This window comes from Solanum tuberosum, unplaced genomic scaffold (genome assembly GCF_000226075.1).
Source record: "Solanum tuberosum cultivar DM 1-3 516 R44 unplaced genomic scaffold, SolTub_3.0 scf00035, whole genome shotgun sequence".
In the NCBI taxonomy this organism is placed as follows: Eukaryota; Viridiplantae; Streptophyta; class Magnoliopsida; order Solanales; family Solanaceae; genus Solanum; species Solanum tuberosum.
The window spans coordinates 151,278-165,434 of NW_006238963.1; the positions used below are offsets into that span (position 1 = coordinate 151,278).

Here is a 14,157-nt window from a genome sequence, read left to right on the forward strand (position 1 = left end):
ACGTGGGGTTGGGGGGGGGGGGCGATATATAGTTGTTGAAGGAGATTGAGGGAGGTTAATTGTTAATGTACCTTCTATTAAGGAGTTTAAATTTTAAGATAATTATTCAATATCATATCTGATTTAACTTTTTAAAATATATGGTATAATTATTAAAAAGTGGTATTAAGAGTAATATTTTTAAACTATAGATAATATATGTATATATGGTAGTTAAGTATGTCTAATTATGTAGTTTTTCCTATCATTTATGTAAGGAACAAAAAAGGAAAAAATTACAGAAATCTCGCCTTTTAGTTTACTTATTACCATCATCCCTTATAAGTTCGCGCATCAGATTAGTATATCTCGCGCATCAGATTAATGTATTAGCGCTTATATTATTGTATCTTGCGCATCAGATTAGTGTATCATGTATAAAATGTACATCAGATTAGTATCATGTATAAAATGTAATGTATCTTATTTAACGATTAATGTATACTCGCGCGTCAGATTAATGTATCAGCGCTTATATTATTGTATCTGTTTGAGGATTTTCTGTAATTATAAATTTTTAAGGGATAGATTGTAATTTTGTCTTAAATGTATGTGATTTCTGTAATTTGTACATGACAATTGACAAAGTTTGAAAGCAATTCAATTTAAATCATATAACATGATTTGAAGAAATAATATCAGTCTATTTATATTTGATCCACAAGAAAATATTCACTCATTTTATAAAAATTAGGAGGTAGAACAAAAACTTTTCCTATTATTTCCCCTCTTCCCGAGTATAAGCTACCGCGCAATGACTGAAAAAATCATTGATTAGCTTCTTTCTTCATGCATGCTATAGATTTTCATGGCTTGAGTTAAACAAATTACTTTAATCTCATAGACAAGAAGTTACGAGTTTTATATATGTTTATATTGTTATACATATTTAATGAATTTCTGTTTACTTCCCTATACTATGAAAAATCAAAACTTGTATTCTTCAATGGCTTAGCCTATTAATGGTGAATTTTAATTGATTTGATATTTGCTTAGAAAATATTGAAGGTAATAGAAGAAAAAAAAAGAGTACAAAATCTAATTTGTAACAAAGAAAGACTTCTTAAATATTAAAAGTATGTAATATGTTAGAACTTTGAAATAAACATCAAGATTCATTTACTAAGTTACGTAACGAAAGTACTTTGTATTATACATCAAGATGCTTTACTTAAAACTATTATTTTATATAAGAAGATATAATTGAAATGAGAAGTTTTTACCTACTCAAATATTAGTAATTGTATGATATGATTGTGAGGATCTAAAATCAAACATCAGCCTAGAAATTTGTATTGATATCTATTACAGTTTAATTGTGCAGACTCTTCATTTTTAATATCACGTCATATTCGTGTTAAATTCTTCAAAATACACTAATTTTAAAGAATTCGAACGCGTATGATACAATTGGTTTTCTTCTAGCGTTGATATTATTTGAATAAGCAATAGATAAGTAGACACGTTATATGTTGCCAAATGTAAGATGTTTCCATGTTTTCAAGGTTTTTCATTCAATTATTTATGATACTATTTATGTTATGGCCGGTGGCCGCTGCCACTTAAACCGACTTTCTTGTTTCTACGGGGCTCGTTTGGTTCACGGACTAAATTATTCAAGAATTATAATCCTTGAATTAAATTATCCCATCTAGGAGGGAGGATGAAATAATATTAAGTTGGATAGGATAATGTGTTATATTCAGGATTAAGTTTGAGACTAAATTTATAGTTAATGATAGAATCAATATAGCAAATAAATTATAATTTTAATCGCAAACATAATTCTGAAATATCTCACTTTATCGGATGAACATGAACCAGATGGATGAGTTTCTTGCTTCGTGGAATTGTGTTATGAAAACATTGACCCATACTCTTTGTCTTTATATGTAAGAAAAATCAAAGATGATAAGATATGTAATTGTTCCTTTTTGAGTACATGACAAAGTTTGTTGGAAAGCAATTCATTTTAAAATATACAACATGATTTCAAGAAATTCTATTTCACACTAATTATGTGTTCTATCAATACTCCAAATTGTGGACAATAGAAAAGGCTTTACACCAAAAATTGTGAAAAAAAGGATACACTGATTTAGGGGTGTGCACTATTCGGATTAAATCGAATAATCAAATCAAATCAAACCGAATTTTTATTTGGATTGGTTTTTTGGTTTTTCGGATTGGTTTTGGATTAATAAATTACTTTGTTTGGTTTTTTGGTTTGGTTTCGCATTTAAAAAAATAAAAACCGAAAAAAACCAAATTATATATATATATATACACTTTTGTCCCTTTTTGGTTATTGCCTTTCATGATGATTACGTTTATATTTTATGTTTGAATTACATCTATAATAGGTATACTTATAAGTATTGTGTTTTAAGCTTTACTTATGATTTATATTAGAAAGAACATTTAAGGGATTAAATATTATTACTTTGGTTATATATGTTATTAATTATAGACGCAACTGAATAACCAAATCGAAAAAAGCCGAACCGAATAGAGGAAAAACCAAACCAAACCAAATTTATTTTGAATTGGATTGGGTTATACTTTTACAAAATCAAAAACCGAAAATCCAAACCGAAAAACCGAATACACACCCCTACACTAATTGCATTTATTCAATGAAGTTTAAACTTGTGTTCAATTAATGGATCAACAATATTAACTATAACATCGTATAGATATCGATCAATGAAGTGCGTGAAAATTAAGGAAGTCGAAATATCTATTAAAATTATCGAGGTGTGCACAAATTGATCCATACAGCATAAAATAGTGAGAGGGGCCGGGGCCGGGGCCGGGAGCGGGAGAGTTGTTGGTTCCATACATGCAATGTTCAACTAAGAGAAGAGAATTGCAAGTTACTCAAAAAGGCCAAAGAAATGCAACCAAAGAAGAAATATATTTGAAAGCTATCTTCATAATTCAAGCCAACAAACTTTCTCATACTATAACAATACATATATATATATAACAGAAAAACTGAATGATTGCAACTTTCAGCTACTACCTATTCATTACTATAGCGATATTACGGTTTCTAAGATGATTACCAATATGTACATAGAATCTGAATCTAAGCTGCTTGCATCTGGAGATGATTACTGGCAACACGTTCTTCTTGTTTTGTTGGTTGATCATCCGAATCCAGTTCTGGTTGATTAAGGTTCCGAACGAATTGAGTGAATGCAGGGAAATGTTCAGGAGAAAAGAAGTCCGCACCCATTCTTTGATATGTGAACAAGCTCATTTCCTTTTCACTTGACAACTTCTTCTTTATCTGTTCGAAACCATTTGGTGTATTTGCAACCATTGAGTTTTGCCCCAAGATTTCCACTCCCTGCTTTCTACAAGATGATGTAATTTGAGCAACCAACAACTCTGGGCTTGAGAGAGATTTGTTTGGCTGGAGATTGTCCGAGAGATCCATCCCAGGCAAGATAATTTGGCACGAATGCTTTGCAAACATCTCAACGACTTCTACATAACCATCTCTGTTGGCTGTGTTATAGAAACCGGCTGTTAGCTCGCTAGGATGGGATCGGGTTTTATACCAAGAATGCACAAGGGGAACTTTGCCACAAATGGAGATTGGAACATCATGGAATGTTTCAGAGGCAAGCGAAAGAAGTCGGCTTCCATGTGAAATGAGCTGCTCCGAGTACCAAGAAAGGAAAAAGTTACCATAAGTCGTCTCCCAAGATCCTTCATTCTCCTTGAAGAAGGTGCTTGTCATGGGTGGTTGATCATAACCAGGGGCATCGTGCGGACCACCCAATCCCCACAGAGGATTCCCGTTGCTTTCGGCATACTGTTTGAGAGAACTCAGCATGTATTTATCATAACACTGGAACTCACCAGCTCCTTGATAATTGTTCATTTTGGATGGATTGTGATGAGAAGGATAGCGAAGCTCGCCTTCTGGTCCTAGACCAACAGAAACGCCCTGAAAGATGACACAATGTACTAATGAGTTTAACTTTATACATTGAAAGACAACTATCATTAGATTAGATTGGTGCCAAAATTCTTTACGACCAGTGTATATAAGTTAAATCCAATGCAACCATAATGCCCAAAAGTTTGAAAGTTAAACTAAACAATTCATACCGTGATTGTGGAGCCCATGAACGGTGAAAATGCAGTCTTGAAGCTCTCACAGAACTCTTTGTAGACTTGAACCGGAGTCTTTCCATCAAGGACAGGAACATCAGTAACAGCAAACGAAAGAGAATCTTTATAGTGTTGTCCTGATTGGTCCTTGAAGAAGATACTAGGATCAGATTCACCAATCTGAGAAACCCATTCTGGGAGTTGAATTTTGGCTTCCCCTGATGCATGGAAGCAAAGTGACACATGAAGCTTAAGTCCCAACTTTTGGATTATTTCAGTAAGTGCAAGGTAGCCTGTCCAGTCATACTTTCCCCTGGTTTCCTTCTCAACAACTCCCCACCAGACTGGTAGTTCTATGCCATCAACACCTAGTAACTTCAATGCTTTTAATCCAACTGCAATTGCTCTAGCATGGTTTATTGTATTAGTACTTGAAACAGTATCAAGTGGTAACCCAACAAATAGTTTCACACCATCAGTCTGCAAGAAAATTTCCAATAGAGCAAGACATGTCAACATAGCAATAGAACAATGTTTTAATAACGCAAAAAGTGAGAAATGAAGCGCACACTCCCTTAAAGTGCATCATGAAATTTTCAAAATTAAAAGAATATCAAACACATATGAATCTAGTACTATGATAATCAAATCATAATTAATATAACCAATTTTAGCATACAATAACCAATCATGCCAGTATTAATCCAACTCCTCTTAACTAATATAAATGCAAACAATGTGCACATCATGGTATATAAGAAGGCAACTCAATACTCCAGAATTTCGAACCCAAAAAAAAAATATTTATTGACTAAGGAAACAACATAAGCTCAAGTTGCATGATAAGAATGGTAATAACACCACAAGATACAATAACATACCAATATTCCAACAGCAACATACTTAGTGTGATCCCACAAGTGGAGTCTGAAAAAGGTGGGGTCTATCCGGACCTTACCCTTACCATCTAAGAGGTAGGGAGGTTGTTTCCGATCTAACTCAGACTCAACAATAACATATCAATATTACAACAACAACATACTTAGTGTGATACCACAAGTGGAGTCTGAAAAAGGTGGGGTCTATCCGGACCTTACCCTTACCATCTAAGAGGTAGGGAGGTTGTTTCCGATCTAACTCAGCTTCAACAATAACATATCAATATTACAACAACATATTTAGTGTGATCCCACAAGTGGAGTCTAAAAAGGTGGAGTCTATCCGGACCTTACCCTTACCATCTAAGAGGTAGGGAGGTTGTTTCCGATCTAACTCAGGCTCAACAATAACATATCACTATTACAACAACAACATATTTAGTGTGATCCCACAAGTAGAGTCTGAAAAAGGTGGGGTCTATCCGGACCGACCTTACCCTTACCATCTAAGAGCTAGGGAGGTTGTTTCCGATCTAACTCAGGCTCAACAATAACATATCAATATTATTCCAAAAATTTGTATACAAACCCCAAATTCTAAATCAAAAAAAGAAATGTCATGTTCCCTACAAATCTCACAACGAAATAAATAAAAACACGGAGATCGGGTAGCTTACCGTCTTAGTTTTTCTGTTATTCTTCGATATGAGTGGTTCAGGTTGTGAACAAGCAGATGCTTTCAAACTAAACCTATTCAAAGACTTGGAACGCAATTTTATACATAATTTTGAACTTTTCAAAGAAGAAGAAGAAGAAGAAGAGGAGATGTTTGAATTGAAACTCTTTGTAAAACTACAATTTCCAACTTCTCTACATACCAAATCATTCCTACCCAAATTCACCTGAGAACTTCCCATCACTGAAACCTCCATAATTTTCCTTTGAATCTGAAATTAATGATATAACCAGAAAAATTGGGCCTTTTGTCAGACAAACAAATTCTTGACAATCAGCAGAGGGGAATTTCAACTAATTTGGTAAAATGAAGGATTTAGAGCTAAAAATTTGAACAAAGAGAATTTGAGATTCAATTGCATTTGGGACCAGTTTTTATAATAATTAAGAAAGAAGAAACCAATAGAAATAGTGCTAGATGAATCAGCCACGTGTCATCTCTACAGTTAAAAGAAAATTCAGCCGCATAATTTAATCCTTTTTTTTAAAAAAAAATTCCTTTTCTTGTCTGAATATTCTTAACTGTTGCATATTAGTAGCAACTTGCATAACTTTAAATACACGTCTTTTACGTGATATAATATTTTCAAAATGTTATATATGATACAAAATTATCATGTACATATAGAATAAATATGTTTATTTGTTCAATTTTATATAAATTTAAGTACCTATTGAATTCGATCAAATTCGCATGCAAACTACCAGGGGCGTAGCTATCCTATAGTGAGGGTGTCCAAATTCGTCGGAAAATAATACCATATTTATAAGTAAAATGATACACAAAGTGATTAAATAACAAATTTTGGACATCAATGTTGTAGCCTAGTAATTTTAGATGCATTGAAAGAGCCTTAAATGCTCAACATTTATTTTCTTTTTTTTTGGACTCCCTTCGTGAAATTTCTAGCTCTGCCATTGCAAACTGCTAGCTCGCCCGTTAAGAAAGACTACATATTATTTCCTCTGTTTCAATTTATATGATTTATTCTTTCTTTTAGTCAGTCAAAAAAAGACACAATATTAAGTAACAATCCATATCAAAATGTATATTTTATCCTTAATGAAATGATTTACAGTCACACAAACATATTTACAAATTTTTTTCTTAAATTTCGTATTAAGTCAGACTAACTCATATAAAATAGAACAAAAGGGAGGAATAATAATTTTAGAATAGCTAAATGAAATAGGAACCACCTAAAAAGAAAACACGAGAAAGATGGATATTTTTGTGTGGATAAGAAAAGATCAAAGGTGCACAGCTGACATGTCAAAAAAGGCAACAAACTTGATAGACCAATTATTTTATTTTCTCACTTTTCGATTTGTTTCATCTACAGTTTAAATCTCAATAATTCAGAAAAAAGAGAAAACCATAAATAATATGTTGGGACACGTGTCATGATCTGGTGGCTCTGCTGACTCAGTTCCATGCCAGCTTCCATATATTATTCAAAACAAACATTCATTTGATTAGTGACCCGTAAGAACCTCGAAGAAATTGTGGATAAGGTTTATGCTATTATGGGTAAAAACAAATTAGATTTATGTTTAACATAATTTATCACTAGAGCAATTTATGCAATGGATTTAGGGTTGGATCTTGACTTTATCTGGCACAATCATCTTTTATTATTCGTGTGGCGTCACACTTGAGATTCAAGCGCTATTTAAAATAGATCATTAAGATTTTTGCTTGTACTTAATATAAAGTGATCGTTATTTAATATAGAATCAACAAGGTTGAAGTCGAATCCCACCAAAATTACAGCAAAAATATTACTCATAGATATAATTGAAATGAATGATATTTATTTCTAAAATTCTTGTAGAAAGTAAATGTTTAAAAGATTTGCTTTGTATGATTATGCTTAAAACTAAAAACTCGATTGTTATTATTAGAAATGTGAAACTAAGATAGTGAATTTCCTATCTGGACATATAGTTCATCTAGTTGCTTTTATGAAACTTTAGTTAAGTAATCTTAGGGTAAAATAACTAACTGCTCTTAGGTACAATTAGTCCTTTCGATCAATACAAGAGATATCTTCTTAAGTTCTCACGGTACTTGGATGTTATGGGTGTTACGTTAATAATTGTTAACTTAGGTCTGAGATAGATTATCATCGTCACGTCTCAAATTTTTAGATAGAATACATGTTTAAAATTCATATGCTTAGTTCTTTTTTATAAACTTAACTACTTTTCTAAGCAAGTCAAGAATCTAGGCAGGTTCTAATGCAGACCTTCATTAAAATTCATACAAAATAATGAAAGAACTAACCATACCCTAAAAATTATCGTCTAAAACTTCTATCTACACAACTATATCATTTATCTCATTGTTACTCTCCTATTATGGTTCCACAATCCTAGATATGAATTTAGTTATCCATAGGAAGTGCATCAACTAAACTATAAATAAAGAAATTCATAATTACAATAATTGAGAACACGAATTAAATATCCAATCTTTTTTATTTTTGATGGATCTTTTAATTGAGTTTGGGTCAAGGGATATCAATATGGGTCGGATGGGTAGGAGAAAGTTTGGTGGGTTGGAATTTAATTTTATCTAATAGAAAGACGTCACGTAATAATTAATAATAATAATAATAAAAAATAATATATATATATAAGGTTGTTAGTTTAAAGGGTAATAGTGGATTAAAAGGGTTGACTAAAGGGTATTTTTAGCCAATAGGTGGATGAGGGGTATTTTAAACCTTTTCAAATAGTACAAATATATTTTTGGCCCTTTTCCAATTATTTATCTATATGCTTTAAACCTCGCGTACAAATTCAAATGTATTTTTTTTTGGGGGGGAGGCAATAGGGTTGAGGGGGAGGGGGTTGGTGGGGGGGTGGGCAAACAACAACTTTGTCATTCTTGGATATTGAGGAAAAAAATAGTTCTACGACTTTTATCTTCTCTTCCCCAACATTTATGAGTAAATTTCTAGCTTGCGATATTTTTTGGGAAATGGGAAGAGGAAAAAGTGCAATGGATTTGTTCCTAATTAATGTTATTCTTATTATATCTCGTACTGTATTTGGATTTTGGTGGTTGAAAGTCTCACTCAGAATAGCACAACGCTATTATATATGCTCTGGTCGATGTCAACTAAATTTATTGATAAATTCGTGACCAAGAAAATTGCTAGCTACTCATTTATTTTGTATTAAATTATTATTTATATACTTCTTATTAGAGGTGAATAAGATTGAATCGAAAATCGAGTTAAATTGAAAAAAAAAAACTAGTGGTTTGGTTTGATGTTGAAAAAAAACCCCTATACTTGAGTTGGTTTGATTTTAATTAGAAAAAATCTACCCGAGATCAAACCAACCCGACATTACATATATAATTTTTAGTATTTATTTATATATAAAAATATTTACTTTGATATAATTTATAAATATTTCTTATAGTTTTTATTTTTTTAACATATTATTTCATGTTTAGAATTTGGAATGTCCCAATAAAGATTATAATCCATAGATATTAGTAAATCTAATAAAGCTCAAATCAAAATCAAATCAATACTAATGATAACCAAAAAAATTAAAAAAACAATACTAAGAATGAAAATAATGTTGAATATTTGTTCTTCAATTTTACATTGATTTAGATAATAAAAGTAAATAAGCTAATTTTAGTTTTTCATCAATGTTTAGCCATGTAATTACTACTTATTAGATTTATTTTTGCATGATTTGGTACTTTTAAATTATAATCATTTTTATGACTTATTAATATGCAATATTTGTTTTATGCGATTTCATTAGTATTTTTGTTAATTCTTTGTGTCATCATTCATCTCATATTTTGTGTTATTTTCTTAAAAAGTTCCTTAGAAGGTTGTATTTTTAGTAGGACTAAAGATATATTTAAAGTACAAGTTGATTATATGTTTATATGAATAATTTATTGGAAAACCCCGAAAACTTTAGAAATTTAAAAAAAAACTCAAGAAATCCGAAGTTGAAAAATTTGAAGTTTGATTTAGTTTATAGATTTTAAAATCCTACAATAATGATTTAATTTGATATTTGAAAAATCTAACCCAACCCGATCATATACACTCATACTTCTCATTTTAAAAATTTTCTAACCCAACCCGATAATAAAATTTAAATTAAGATAAAATTATATCCATATAAGCACCACATTAGATAATAAAAGTAGGAACATGAGACTTAACAGCCCAAGGACAAATATGTACCCAAAGTTGGATGGTAAAAAATATATATATCAAAAACGTATGACCAATGATAAATATAAACATTTTCTGAAAGTACAAGAGTAAATATAATAGACTTTTTAAAACTAGATTAATTATCAATCTTGTTCGTCTTATCCACTAAATAAAAATTAATATTTGTTTATTGACATATTTATTATCTATGTTAAATACAGACGAATCAAATATTTTATCTATTTTTATTGGGATAAGGCATAATACCCCTCTAGACTATGATCGAAATCTCAGAAACGCACCTTAACTAATCTAAGGTCCTATTACTCCTCAAACTCATTTTTCGTGTAATTTCGTGGCACACTCCGTGACTCCACATAGGTGAGGCGCATGAGAGATGTTTGGAGGCCACGTATGCCAAAAAGGTGTATAAAATTACAAGAAAATAAGTTCAAGGGGTAATAGGACCTTAGTTTAGTTAAGATATATTTCTGAAATTTCGATCATAGTCTAGGGGTACTTATGTCTTATCCCATTTTTATTTGACCTATTTCAATATGTCTATCCAGTTCGTCCGTCTATCACTCGAAGTACAGAATAATCAGTTGTAACATATTAATTTACCATCTTTTTTAAGCTGCAAAGACACGCCTATAATTAAGGCATGAATTATATCTAGGAAAATTTACGTGACATAACAAACTAAGACTTTATACTTGCCCAAAATGATCATAGTTTTTTTTTATAATAATAGTTTGAGATTTTATAGCGGATATGTGTGAATATATTTATTATTCGCCCAGTTGTTTGGGAGTGATAGTGTATATGTGTAGATACAGATAGGCAGCAATATTATGTACACAGATACACTTATTAACCATGCGAATATAATGCATTTTACTATTATTATGCGTGCGGATACAATTTAGGGAATTCTGCTTCAAAGATATTGTATACGTACAAATACACTTATTTATGCATGTGAAACAATGTATTTCATTATTATTATGCACACAAAGATAGTAAATATCCATCAATTACAAAATCTCGGAGTGCATAGTATTAATTAGGAGCGAAACTATAGTTTGTATACAAAAAATTTCGTATACCCCTTTTCTATTAATTTATTTGTCCTGTTTTGACTTGATATGATATTTAAGAAAGTATAAAATGGCTTTTGAATCTTGTACTCTTAAATTAAAGATATATATCAAATATCTAAAAATGTCTTTGAAACGACTAAATTATTATCAAAAGGAAAAAAAACATATTTTTTTAGCAGTTTAAAAAGAAAAATCGGACAAATAAATTGAAACGAAGAGATTATATAATATGAGGATTGAATGAAGATGTAGGTTCCACATAGAGGTCAAGTCAGGCCAATACAACTTGGCACGTCTTGAATTATTTGTTGGATGATTAGTGTACGCAAGTGGAGCAATAATTAAACACCTAGCTCATTTCCCCAAATTATTAACAAACAACTACGTATAATATTACTATTATTATATAGGGAAAAAAAATTGATCCGAAAATTTGGTCAGAATTTGACCAGAATAATATTTTTTCTATGTTATTTCACATTGTTAAATATTTTTACCCTTTTAACTTTAATACATTTTAACTAAAAAATGGAAATAAATCAGTTTATTTTAAAGTAAAAAAAATATTATAATTTTTTTAATTTTCTGGCCAAATTCTAGCCAAATTTTCTGGCCACTTAGCACTTCCCTATTATATAATTGAGCATAATACTTTGAATTTATGTTGTGTTTCACATAATTCACAAGTATTCATTCTATCTTAAATTTTAGATTGCAATAATATATGTATGTGTCCAAAATCTACTGGTGAATTGCGTTTAATGAATGACCAAAAATTTGCAGTCCACTTCTGTAACGACTCATTTGATCGTTTTGAGTATTAGAGCTTTTTATTTCATAAAATATTTTTCGATAGATTTTAAATGGGTATTTTAGACTATTCGTAACTACATTTATGAATTTAGTGAGGTAGTCTTAGTAATTAATTGAATTGGTGGTTAAAGAAGAAACACTAAAATTAATAATGGGTCCCTTTCACGACTTTTATAATTTTAAGGTAATAACTGATGTGTAGAAAAGAAGAAAAGAGCGGCACGGTGGTAGAGAAATATCGAAAGGACATCTTCAGGTTATAACCCCTTAACTTTAATTCGTCTTAGCATACAAATTGAATTGTGGGTATTATGATTGAATTAGCGTTAGTGGTTGCTCATGTCAAATAGTGGAAGATGATTAAAGATGGGAAACTGCAATTTAAGGGTATTTCTGGCCGATCGGTGGAGACAAACTTGTCTTATTGATTTACTTATTGTGAAGTACTAAAAGATTATTGATTATTGAGTTTAACGAGTGATTTGGAGGAGAAAATTTTATATAGTTGAAATTGTTACTGTTATGTATGTGCTAATGGAAAATTGGAAAGGGGAAGGTGGAGATTGGTCAGGTTTTATGTGGAATTAACTTTAATTATTCTAAAGTGTGGACAGTTAAATAGTAATTGTTGTCAGGTGCAGGTTGGGAGAAAAGTTAGGCCAAACGCAGTAAGGATAGGTAGCACACGTCAATACTTACATGTTAAAAATTTCGATTGAATGTTAAATTGTTTTCTCCCTTGTTTTCTGTTCGGTAGTTGGGGTTACTGTTAGTGTAGTACTTACGTAAACGTTTCAATGTTTCTATATTTATCTTGATATGACTCAACTATATATTGAGATAGGTAATTAAATATTAAGTCTATGATATAATTCAAACACCATCAAAATTATGATAATTGGAGAAATTCAGACTTATCCTTAGGCTTGAACTTTAGGAAAGTGATTATAGATTTGGGTGATTTTTGGGTCTAGGCTAGACATATAGTAATATAAGTGTCTATGGACTCGCTTACTTATGAATTATGCATGTTTAATAGATTGTAAACGTTTGGAGGCATTGAGGAAAGGAAAAGCTTTAGAAAAGTAACTTGCTTGACTTCGGTTCTTTGATGGAGGTAGGTTATGGTTTTATTTTATTTGATAAATAGACTCTTAATAGTGATTGATATGCGTTGAGTGATATTGTGAAGTTCTCTATGTACTTGATTGTGTGGTTGTGTGGCTTGGTTGTGTGTTTTGTGATTGGTTTGAAATCCTGAGACCGTGAAATTTATAATCTTGAGCCCTCTATATCGAAGTGTTGCCTTGAATAAAGAAGGCTTGATGAAATATTGTTAATGCAGTGAAAAGTGGTGATAACAAATGATAAATTAACAATATTATTGAATCGGGGTGTCACGTTCCGACATGATATTATGGATCGGGGTGTCACGTTCTGACACGGTATTATGGATCGAAGTGTCACGTTCCGACACGGTATTATGGATTGGGGTGTCATGTTTCGACACGGTAACATTAAAGAGGAAAACATATTGAATTAACTGAATGTACTCAATCTCAAATAACCCATTTCCCAAACGAGCGTGGTGTGGAGGCATGAGTCCTCGTGTGTGTGCTTGATATTGTGATTGATTACGTACTTGTTTTAGTTGTCACTTGTTCATTGTTGTTTGTTTCTTATCACCTGCTAAGTGCTATAGTTGATTTTATACTATTATTCATCGCATATTAGTTACTATTTTGAGTTGACCAATGATATCTACTCAATACATGTTGCCCTGTACTGAGCCCTACTTATGTTTTTCTTTGTTATCCTTTTATGGAGTGTAACGAGTGTACCAACGACTTTGACTCGCCTTCAGCTTTAGCCAGTCTCGGCATATCAGGTTCAAGGGTGAGTTATTCATTCGAGCTTGTGTTGGATTCTCTCGGTCATGACCTGATGGCCTTAGTTTTCGAACACAAATTACTTTATTTCATTTATTTCGGTGTCTTTGATACTCTTAGACTTAATATTTGGAGATTAGATGTCCTTGATGTGTGACTTTCAGGTTTTGGGAATGACATATAGTAGACTATAACGGATTTGTGTTTCGTACACTAATAAGATTTAAGCTTCAGCATTATGGTTAGTATTTTGTAAGTTGAATGATAAATATGAGTTGGGGTTGAATTCATTGGTTCGCCCACCTAGGAGGTTGAGTGTGGGTGCCACTCACGACTCGGTTTGGATCGTGACAACTTCTAGTTCTTGAAG

General features: G+C 31.5%; 1 protein-coding gene across 1 annotated transcript; it reads right to left on the reverse strand.

The window, feature by feature from the left end:
• Positions 1 to 2,954: 2,954 nt before the first annotated feature.
• LOC102590483 (inactive beta-amylase 9) lies at positions 2,955 to 6,137 on the reverse strand. The gene is made up of 3 exons (XM_006342677.2): positions 5,723 to 6,137; positions 4,165 to 4,647; positions 2,955 to 4,000 (listed from the first exon to the last, which is right to left on the reverse strand). The coding sequence occupies exons 1-3, from the start codon at positions 5,975 to 5,977 to the stop codon at positions 3,131 to 3,133; spliced, it is 1,608 nt and encodes a 535-aa protein (XP_006342739.1). The 5' UTR covers positions 5,978 to 6,137; the 3' UTR covers positions 2,955 to 3,130.
• Positions 6,138 to 14,157: the final 8,020 nt, after the last annotated feature.

Excerpts from the sequence above, each read along its gene's own strand:
- LOC102590483 (XM_006342677.2), bottom strand. The coding sequence starts at position 5,977 with ATGGAGGTTTCAGTGATGGGAAGTTCTCAGGTGAATTTGGGTAGGAAT. Across the intron at positions 4,648-5,722 it reads ATAACAGAAAAACTAAGACG|ACTGATGGTGTGAAACTATT; the intron begins GTAAGCTACCCG and ends ATTTTCTTGCAG. Across the intron at positions 4,001-4,164 it reads TCATGGGCTCCACAATCACG|GGCGTTTCTGTTGGTCTAGG; the intron begins GTATGAATTGTT and ends GTCATCTTTCAG.